This window comes from Mus musculus, chromosome 6, assembly GCF_000001635.26.
Source record: "Mus musculus strain C57BL/6J chromosome 6, GRCm38.p6 C57BL/6J".
Lineage (NCBI taxonomy): Eukaryota > Metazoa > Chordata > Mammalia > Rodentia > Muridae > Mus > Mus musculus.
The window spans coordinates 122,845,506-122,856,817 of record NC_000072.6 but is presented as its reverse complement, the minus strand read 5'-3'; the positions used below and the strand labels follow the sequence as shown (position 1 = coordinate 122,856,817).

Genomic DNA, 11,312 nt, shown 5'->3' with positions numbered 1-11,312 from the left:
AATCTATATCCCTAGATCTTTTATTACTTTTTTGTCTTGAGATAAGGTCTTGCTAACTTTCTCAAGTTGGTCTTAAAATCACTCTGTAGAGGCTGGAAAAATGGCTTAATAGTTGAGTTCCCAGCACCAAATGAGTGACTGGCAAATCTATAACTTCAATTCCAGGGACCCCCCCCCCCATGCCCTTTTCTGGCCTCCATAGGTAGCAGGCACAAATATATGTACACACAAATGGGGGGGGGGGGAAGAACTCCTACACATAAAAGAAAATCAATAGATCTTTTAAATACCCCATTCTATGGGACTGGAGAGATGGCTCGGAGGTTAAAAACAGATCCCAGCACCCACATTAGGTTCCAGTTCCAAGAAATCTAGCATCCTTTCTTGGCCTCTGTGAGCAACCATATATGGCACACACATACTGATATAAAGATAAAATAAAGCAAATTTAAAGGGAAAAAAATAAAACCTCACTCTGTAGCACAGACAAGCCTCAAATTTCTGCCTGCCTGCATCTCAGCATCTCGTAGCTAAGGTGACAGGTTCCTGCAGGAAATATCTGTGTCCTGATCGGCCTCCTCCACCCGCCCTCCTCTGTCCTTCTGCTTTTCTTATCTACGCCGGCTAAGTTTAAGAGGTGACTCATGGAAAGGCCCTTCCTGTGCAGTCAGATAGCAGTCATGATCCTGAGTTCCCTTTACCCAGGGAAAAGTCAGTGCTCAGCAACTCGTCCAATGCACTTCACTACTTCATTTTGGCTGGACCAGACAGGATTTGTTGGTGGCTCGCAGATCATCAGTCCTGGAGCCTTTGGATTCCATCTCAGTGTGCTTGGTAAGAAAACATAGATGAGCCTTATAGTTCATGCTTGGTTTAGCCTGCTGATTATGTACAATGGCTTCAAGTTCCTTATCTTCTGTTTCCTTCTATTCTTTTCCCTAAAACTTTTTTTTTTTTTTTTTGAGAGTCTTACATAGAGCCTTGGATGGTTGGGAACTCACTACATAGACTGGGCTAGCCTTAAACTCACAGAGCTATATCTCCTTCTCCTGCGATTAAAGTTGTACACAATCATATCTGGTTCTTTCCCTAACTTTTGTTTTGTTTTGTTTTGTTTTGTTTTGTTTTGTTTTGTTTTGTTTTGTTTTGTTTTTGTTTTTCGAGACAGGGTTTCTCTGTGTAGCCCTGACTATCCTGGAACTCACTTTGTAGACCAGGCTGGCCTTGAACTCAGAAATCCGCCTGTCTCTGCCTCCCAACTTTCCCAAATTTTTATTTCTCCTGTCTTATCTCCATGTCTACTTTTATTTTTATGTAAATACTATACATTCTATTTATCTTGGCTTTTAATATTTTCATTCTGAAAATAATAATGAATTTATGTTATTTATTCCCCTAGATTATAGATCATGTTTTCTTCCCTTAGTTTTGCTTCTGTAATCATTGATCACATGTACACACATTTATTTTTATGTATATATACACACACACACACACACACACACACACATATATATATGCCCATATGTGGATTCTTCTTCTGTTGCTCTCTGTAACTCTCCCGTTCTTTGAGCTATTCCTTATCAAAATAGCTGGTTCTATCATTCCATAATTATTATTTGATATTTAAATCTAATTTTTACTCATCATAAATACATTTTAGTTTCAGGTTTTTTTTTAATTACTCTGGCCAACTCAATCCTGAAATCTTTATAAAAAACTTAAACATAGAGGGTTTTTGTTTGGTTTGGTTTTGGGGGGGGGTTGCTCAGAACTTGGGGAAATGTAATGTGGTCTTGTCCTGGATGACTTTTAGGGTGTGAGCTTTCAAGGAAGATCATTTGTGATATTTAAACTATTCCTCACAGCACGGAACTCAGTTGCTCTTACATTGGAATGTTTTCCTTTCAACTTCTGTTATTTTAAATCGCTATGTCCACTTTATTATCGAGACCACAGTTTCTCAGTCATGTGATCCCTGCAGTAAAAAAGAACAGTAACCTAGGCGTTATTAGGTGAGTAGCTGGGGCTCTCCCCGGCTGCGGTCACGTGAAAGCCACGTCATCTCCAGAATCTCAGCATCAAAAGCTGCACAGCGAGGGATGTCTGTGGGTTGCTCTGTTCCTAGCAGTCTCTGGGTGGGCTTTGCTCTCAGCATCTTAGGATGGTACGCATTGAGGTTGGAATGGGACACTAGATCCGAGTTCTTGCCGTTCACATAAGGGAATGGTAGGACTTGAAAAAGACAGAGACCAGAGTGGGTATCGTTTCTCCTTTTCTTCTTATTCTGTTGTTATCCTAACTTCTGCTTACCGCATAAGACTTGTCACAAACTTTTGTCAAGTTCAGCAGAATCGCTTCCAAATGTCCCAGCTTCCATTTAAAAACAAGCAAACCAAAAAATCAAATCAAATCAAATAAATAAAAATGGAGGAGGCTGAAGAGATGATCGGTGGTTGGGAGCAGTGGCTGCGCTTCCAGAACCCTGCTCTACCAGGGTTCAAGTCCCAGCACCTACATGGCAGCTCACAACTGTCTGTAACTCCAGTTCCAGGAAATCTGACACCATCCCACAGACACGCATGCAAGCAAAACAGCAACACACATAAAATGAAAATTAATCATTTTTAAAGATATAAACTGTTACTACATCCAGTAATGTTTGGGAATTTAAAATCAAGAGAGAAATTTAGAAGAGACAGCATAGGAATTAAGAAGCCATATGGGAAAAAAATAAAATGGCTAAAGACTAATATTTTTAATGTAATTGAAAATGAAAAAATTAAACCCGAAAGGTAAGCATCCCCCTGGCCGTGGGGGTACATGCGTTGTAATCCCAACATTTGGTAGACTGAGGCAGAAGATCTCCAGTTTGAGGCCAGCCTGGTCTATATAATCTAACTTCATCTCAGAAAAAAACAAAAGAAAAAAAAAGTGACCCTTGATCCATATGCTAAATGATATGGAAGAGGCATTTGTAAACAGGTCTTGTCTTTACCATCACACAGTTTAGGGCCACTATAAAAATTACAACCTAAGATTACATGTGCCTCCTCATAGGACATGTCAGAAAAAAATCAACCACACACTTCTACATTCATGTACATGAGTCAGCACACACATGTACAAGTGAGAGACCAAAGAATCAGTTTCTTCGAGGATTATAAGAGACTGTTTTAGATATAGTGCATTGAGGTTAACCTTGAGGAGTAAGTATTTTAATGGGTAGAATTTTAGTGTAGGGCATGGAAGAAGCCATTCTAGGGGCGTATTTCTAAGTGGAAACCATTAGCCCTGCTTAGGAATATAAAGCAGCATTGATCTGAAGGGATGAGACGTGGGCAGAAAGGATGCATTTGTCCGAGTGCTCAGAACTAGGGAAGGATCTCACCGACCAGGAGGGCAGACTGCAGAGAACTTCACTGTAGAAGATAGAGAAGTCCGTCTGGCTTTGGGTTCTAGATGCAATTTTAGCAGAATAATAAGAGCAGAAGACGAAATAACCCCAAACCATGAAGGAGAGAATTAAGAATGATTGTTCAAGATGGGCTTGGTGACACACACCTTTAAGCCCCTCTCTCAGGCGGCAGAGGCAAGAGTTTGAGGCCAGCCTGGTCTACAGAGGGAATTTCAGGAAAGTCAGGGCTACACAGAGAAACCCTGCCTCAAACAAACAAACTAAAAAGAATGACTGTTCAGAGCAATAAGCGCCCAAAGTTGGAAAAAAAATTGGATGAAAACTTGGTATTCCTTACATTGAATCTTCCTTAAGTTAAAAGTTAAAAGTGGGGACTTGAGTTGAAACAGCAAGTTTAGAGAGTACTATGTGCTAGGTCCACAACTGCCACCCTTGGTGGCTTTCTTGTAAACTTGCTACTAGCCAGAGTTTCTGGAAAGAGGAACCTCGATTGAGAAAGTGCCTCCACCAGATTGGCTTGTAGACAAGGCTGTGGGTCATTTTCTTGGTTAACATTGACTTGGGAGGGTCAAGCCCAGTGTTCTCTCTGGGCAGGTCCTGGGATACTTTGAAGAAGGCAGTGTGGGTAGACATGAGATGCTACCCAGTGAATAGCATTCCTCTGTGGCCTCTGCTTCAGTTTCTACCTTCGAGTCCCTCCCTGCCTTGGCTCTGACCTGGAATATGTAGGAAATAAACCCTTTCCTGTCCAAGTTGCTTTTTGGTCAGTCTTTATCACAGCAATAGAAAGCAGATAATATACTATTTAAATGCCCTAAATTAGGTAAAAGCAATCCAATGTCTGTAGTTAGATCACTTTATAAACAAAATATGCTTCACACACACACACACACACACACACACACACACACTAAAATATCAATTTCAGATGGGCAGTGGTGGAGCACACCTTTAATCCCAGCCCACGGGAGGCAGAGGCAGGCAGATCTCTGAGTTTGGGGTCAGCCTAATTTACAGAGCAGGTTCTAGGACAGCCAAGGCTACACAGAGAAACCCTGTCCTGAAAAACAAAACAAATATACATATGTGTGTGTACCTATGCATGCATGTTTTTTTATTAGATGAGAACATTTTGGAAGTCAGTTGCATTCAAAGTGACTAGGGCAAGTACTGCTGAACTGTGCACTGGAAATGGTCAATTAAAAAGGCTGACTTTATGCTACATATGTATTTTATCACCATCAATTTTTAAATATGCATGATATAATTGAAACCCACTAAATTTTGTTTTTAAAATGTATATATACATGCAAAAGATGAATGAAGGAATCCTTGAGGGCCAGCTAATAAGTGCATGCTAAAACTAAGTCCCAAAAGTCACCCTTTGACCTCCATGCACACATGTGCACGCGTGTGCGCGCACGCACACACATACACACACACACACACACACACATACTTTGTCAACTAATTAATGAAAATATGCAGTTCTCAGCTTTTATATGCTATTGTTGGTGTGCTAAAGTTTTGGAAAGTCCTCCAATGATGCCAGATCAGGGAGAGTCTGCCCACAAGTTTTTGTATATTTTCTCACTGAGGCATCTATTCAGTTTGGGCAGCAGACACTGAGCAGAACGTAGCACGGCAATGCTTGGTAGCAATGCCTGTCCGGCCAGCACTCAGAAGACGGAGGCAGGAGAATCATAGCTTCCAGTCAGCCTCTTCTACAATATAGTCAGTTGGAAGTCAGCCAGCTTAGACAACATGGAGAGCCTGTGCCGAAAGCCACTGGGTAAGCCCGAATCTCAGTAGCAGAGAGCTGCCCAGGGTGCGTACTGCAAAAAAAAAACCTCAAACAACAGAAGTAGGGAGGTGTAAAATAAAGTGTAGGGGGGTGGAATTTAAGCTGATGTGGACTTCCAAATAAAGTTACCTTTTAGATACCTATTTAAATCAATAGCATAGACCTGAAACTGTCTATCAGAAAATGTGTCTATTCTGAGGAAGGAGTGCTAACGAGGTTCTGTGAGGGGGGCCTCTGGCTTTGAGAGGGTGTACCATCACATAAGACTCCTAAAAGCACATACTTTTATAAATTCACCATGAGCTTTAACATCTTCTTTGTCATTTCGCAGACTGAGCCATGGAGTCTTTCGATGCTGACACCAATTCAACTGACCTACACTCACGGCCTCTGTTTCAACCCCAAGACATTGCCTCCATGGTCATTCTTGGTCTCACTTGTCTATTGGGACTGCTAGGCAATGGGCTGGTGCTGTGGGTAGCTGGCGTAAAGATGAAGACGACCGTGAACACAGTCTGGTTCCTCCATCTCACCCTGGCCGATTTCCTCTGCTGCCTCTCCTTGCCCTTCTCCTTGGCTCACCTGATTCTCCAAGGACACTGGCCCTATGGCTTGTTCCTGTGCAAACTTATCCCATCCATCATTATTCTCAACATGTTTGCCAGTGTCTTCCTGCTTACTGCCATTAGCCTGGACCGATGTCTGATAGTACATAAGCCAATCTGGTGCCAGAATCATCGAAACGTGAGAACCGCCTTCGCCATCTGTGGATGTGTCTGGGTGGTAGCCTTTGTGATGTGTGTGCCCGTATTTGTATACCGTGATCTGTTCATTATGGACAATCGCAGTATATGTAGATATAATTTTGATTCCTCCAGGTCATATGATTATTGGGACTACGTGTACAAACTAAGTCTACCAGAAAGCAATTCTACTGATAACTCCACTGCTCAGCTAACTGGACATATGAATGACAGGTCAGCTCCTTCCTCTGTACAGGCAAGGGATTACTTTTGGACAGTTACCACTGCCCTCCAGTCACAGCCATTCCTAACATCTCCTGAAGACTCATTCTCTCTAGATTCAGCAAACCAACAACCCCATTATGGTGGAAAGCCTCCTAATGTCCTCACAGCCGCCGTACCCAGCGGGTTTCCTGTTGAAGATCGTAAATCCAATACACTGAACGCTGACGCTTTTCTCTCTGCTCACACAGAACTTTTCCCTACTGCTTCTAGTGGTCATTTATACCCCTATGATTTCCAGGGGGATTATGTTGACCAATTCACGTATGACAATCATGTGCCGACACCGCTGATGGCAATAACCATCACAAGGCTGGTGGTGGGCTTCCTGGTGCCGTTTTTCATCATGGTAATTTGTTACAGCCTCATCGTCTTCAGAATGCGAAAAACCAACTTCACCAAGTCTCGGAACAAAACCTTTCGGGTGGCTGTGGCTGTGGTCACTGTCTTTTTTATCTGCTGGACTCCATACCATCTTGTCGGAGTCCTGCTATTGATTACTGATCCAGAAAGTTCCTTGGGGGAAGCTGTGATGTCCTGGGACCACATGTCCATTGCTTTAGCATCTGCCAATAGTTGCTTCAACCCTTTCCTGTATGCCCTCTTGGGGAAAGACTTTAGGAAGAAAGCAAGACAGTCTATAAAGGGCATTCTGGAAGCAGCCTTCAGCGAAGAGCTCACGCACTCTACCAACTGTACCCAAGACAAAGCCTCTTCAAAAAGAAACAATATGAGTACAGATGTGTGAAGATGTGGCCCTGGGAACCTAAGCAGAGTTCTCAGGTGAACAGTGATGGATGACATGTGAGCAGGACACTTTAGACAATTTGGCGACTCTCAGAGAAAGGTCTCTTATTGACATCAGCATCATTTGAAAACATTAAAGATGCAAAATTTCAAGCCCCATCCCAGATGTGTTGACTCAGAATCTCTGGCCCATGGGACCAGTGTTTTAACAGGCCTTCTTGTTTCCATCAGTGTTAAGTTTTACCTCATTTGGCTTAGTCTATTCCCATCCCTGACTACACCATGTGCAATGAATAACTTTTTCATCTGTTTTCAGTATTCTTTTTTTTTCCTTAGCATCATCTAAACTTCTAGTTTGCATGGAAGGCTGCTCTTATTGTTCTGAATGGAAGATATTCATTTATTGTACAGTTTTGTGGTGGTGACAAGTGATTTTTAAGTGGGGAAAGAGACACAGTAAGAAAAGATCTATGAAAGCAGGGAGTGTTGAGTTAGAGTTTGACAGAACACAGTGCCAAATGCCACCCACTAAAAGCAACCTGAGATAATTCCAGTGTTCATGTGAGCAAGTGAGCACAGATACACATAAACACTTTCCTACTCCTGGAGTGTTTTAGAAGTTGTAGCTTGGAGCTCTCTCTTCCCTGTGTATTCTGCTTGTTCATAGAGCCATCTATGTTCCATTTCTTTTTGTTTGTTGGTTTGGCTTCTTGTGTTGGTTGGTTGGTTGGTTGGTTGGTTGGTTGGTTGGTTGGTTGCTTGGTTGGTTGGTTGGTTGGTTGGTTGGTTGCTTGGTTGCTTGGTTTACTGTTTTTTCAAGACAGTAGCCCTGGCTGTCCTGAAACTCATTCTGTAGACCAAACTGGCCTGAAACTCAGAGATCAGTGTGCCTCTGCCTCCAAGGAGTCTTCTTAAGGTCTTGAATTCCTTTCTGTTTTCCACACAGGGCCTTGCCATCTCCTGCTGGGATTAGGCGTGTGCAGGTGTGCAGTACGTACCTGGCCCCATCGTCTTCGGCTTTTTACATTAGACTTTGTATCTCACATAGAATAAAACAATATCCTAATGGGATGATGGGTGGAACTTCAGGATCAATGCATGCTTCAACAGCAATATCAAAAGATTTTAAACATGAGTCTAGGTATCTTACATGACAAAAGTGTCAGGCACACTCTCTTTTTTTTCTTTTCTTTTCTTTTCTTTTTTTTTTTTTCAAATTAATGTTTGCCTGGACCATGCTAATATAAAGTACTGTATGCAGCCAATTTTAAAGGAACTAATTAAAAATGAAATAAAAAAGGGTGGTTTCTCCAGTGCCCAGTAGTTCCCATCTCTCCCTACTTTGCAAGAATTGTAGCTGTTCCTTCTGATATTTACCATGGTGTGCCTAAAACACCTCTTATGCTGCTGATCTTTGTAGACAGGAAGAAAAGGCTGTCTTGATTTTGATTTACTTTACCTACATTTTCATCCAGCACCCCAGTGTTGACTGGTATCACACATTAATCTGTTCGTGATCATTTTTCTCTTCCCTTTGTTGTCGGGTTTTGCTTGCCTTCGTGCCATCATCTCAGTGTAGCACACACAATCTAGCTTCAGACTCCCAGGTCTCTTGTTATAGTAACCAGATGAGCACCACCACCATCCCCACCCCCAGCTGACCACACAATTTTCCTGTCAATACATTTCAATAGCATACAGCTTTTCTCTGTCCTCTCATTTTTCATGCTGACATATATTAATTGTACATATTAATAAGGTTCCACGTGGCTGATCCATCCATGCACACAACATTCACACTTTCACCCCCAGCCTCTTCTTTATCATTATTCTACTTACTGATTGACTTTAAAAAAAAAAAAAAAAGTCTGAAGAATCTCATGCTGGCCTTAAAATCACTATGCAACCAAAAATGAGTTTGAAATTCAAATCCTCCTGCCTCCCATGGGCTGTGATTATAGGCATGGAACACTATGCCCACTCTTATGTGGTACTGGGACTCAAAACCAGGGCTTCATGCATAGTCGTTAAGCATCCTACCAACTAAACTACTCTGCACCCGCCCCCCAGCCTGCTCAGGTTGACATTTCTGGCCCTCATATATGAGACTATGTGATACGTATGTGTCCATTCACATCCATTCTGTTAAAACCAGTATTTCACTCATTGTTATGGCTGAATAACACTGCACTGTGTATGTGCATGCACACGCATGTGTGTACATGTGTATGTGCACGTGTGTGTAGTAAGTGCCATTATCCACCCAACTACCAACCAATGCCTAAGCAGATTCTATATCTTAGCTATTATACATAGTACTACACTCAACCTTTAGTTTAAAAAAAGAAAACCAGCAGCTCCCATAATAATCTATTATGTGGATACTTTCCATGTGTTAAATCACTAGAAAGTCAAGCTTGTTTGTACAGATAGGTATGTCTAAGATGAACGAGTTAATCTACAAAGACGGAAGATGGAATGTAGTTTAGTCTTGTGATACATTATTTATTCAGTTGTCAAGAGAAGGGCCTTAGGCTACAACTGTTGTATGAACAATTATGTGGAAATTTCAAATCACTAAAAGATCTTGTTTACTACGAGGTAATTCTGGGCATAAGACTGCAGTTCTGCCTTTCCAGTATGAGCGGTTTACATATTCCCTATGAATAAATGCTTTTATCTACAAGGTCAGAAACTCAGAGATTCTTTTCATTCTTACATTATATGTGTATGAGCATTTTGCCCACGTGTGTGTCTGTGCACTGCATGCATGCCTGGTGCCAATGGGGGTCAGAAGGAGGTGTTGGATCCCTTAGAACTGGACATACAGATGGTTGTGAATCAACATGTGGGTGCTGGGAACCCAATCCTGGTCCTCTGCAAGAGCAGAAAGTGTTCATCATAACAACTGAGCCATTTCACTACCCGGCGTCTTTTCTGGCACTTGGGGAGCACTACAGGGGAGCATTGCAAACCCAAGAGGCAGCAAATGGACCTCATGGTGAGTGACTGCAGAGCTACTATGGCAGGAATGTCAGCCTTCTGGTCCTCTGAGGCTCTGGATGTCTGAGTGTCCATCCCTGGGTTATGTGACGGTCAGCAGGCTGTAAAGTCTTGGCATGATGTGAAGCCTGAAAGTACAGTAACTGTGGCAATAACTGATTTCTTCCAAGAGCTCTGCTTATTTTGGGATTATGCACTGAACGGAGCTTTATAGTTGTATCCCCGGATTTTAAAACTCTGAGGAGGGCCTTTACGGATGTTACACTTTCATCTCTAGAAGGACTGAGGTAAAGGCCCAGCCTCTCCCCTACTGTGTAGTGTCCTGAATTTTTTAATTTGATAATATACACAAAAAGTTTTAAAAATGAAATAAAATTTAGATAATGTACTTTGATCATATTCTCTCCTCTCCTAATTCTAAGATCCTCTCCCACCTCCCTACCAACCCAAGTTCATGTTTTCCCTCAAAAAAATAAAATAAAATAGCATAACAAAAGACAAAAATCAAAACAGACACACACACACACACACACACACACACACACACACACACACACATATATATATATATATATATATATATATATATATATATATATATATATATATCAATGGGCCAGAAATATACAAAAACAAAAGGCACATATTAAAAAAAATCAAAACTAAAAAAAAAATCATGAAATCTGTTTTGTGTTGGCCAACTATTCCTGGGCATAGGGACTGCCCTGGAGTAACACTCTATTGGAGAAAAGTGATTTTTTTTCCCCCTTTTTTAGCAAGTATCAATTACAAATAGCTTCTTAGATAAGGGTAGAACTTTGTGTCCACTCTTTAAACTAACATGCAAACAAGGTGGACCTGCTCTACCTACCAATCTTCCAACAAAATTCACTACACTTACTAGAATTTTAAACACAAAATGTTACATATGTATCTAATTCTAAGTAAACCCAGTGGCAGGGATGGGTGAGGGGTTGTACTTTGAATAGAAACAGCCCCCACAGACTCAAGTGTTTTGATGCTTGATGATAGGGAATGGCACTATTAGGAGGTGTGGCCTTGTTGGAGGAAGTGTGTCACTGTGGAGGCGGGGCTTTGAGGTCCTACATGCTCAGGCTATGGCCTGTGTGAAAGACATACAGTCTTCTCCTTGCTGCATGAGCACCAAGATGTAGAACTCCGAGTTCCTTCTCCAGCACCATGTCTGCCTGCACGCTACCACGTTCCCTGCCATGACTATAACGGGCTAAATCTCTGAAACTTAAGCCAGCCCCAATTAAATGTCTTCCTTTATAAGAGTTGCTGTGGTCATGCT

The 11,312-nt window shown here is 41.8% G+C and overlaps 1 protein-coding gene across 1 annotated transcript; it reads left to right on the top strand.

Moving 5' to 3' along the window:
* Positions 1-660: 660 nt before the first annotated feature.
* Positions 661-9,678, top strand: C3ar1 (complement component 3a receptor 1). The gene is made up of 2 exons (NM_009779.2): positions 661-834; positions 5,554-9,678. The coding sequence occupies exon 2, from the start codon at positions 5,562-5,564 to the stop codon at positions 6,993-6,995; it is 1,434 nt and encodes a 477-aa protein (NP_033909.1). The 5' UTR covers positions 661-834; positions 5,554-5,561; the 3' UTR covers positions 6,996-9,678.
* The last annotated feature ends 1,634 nt before the right edge of the window (positions 9,679-11,312 follow it).

What these genes read in the sequence shown, in the direction of transcription:
- C3ar1 (NM_009779.2), top strand. Translation starts at nt 5,562, where the DNA reads ATGGAGTCTTTCGATGCTGACACCAATTCAACTGACCTACACTCACGG.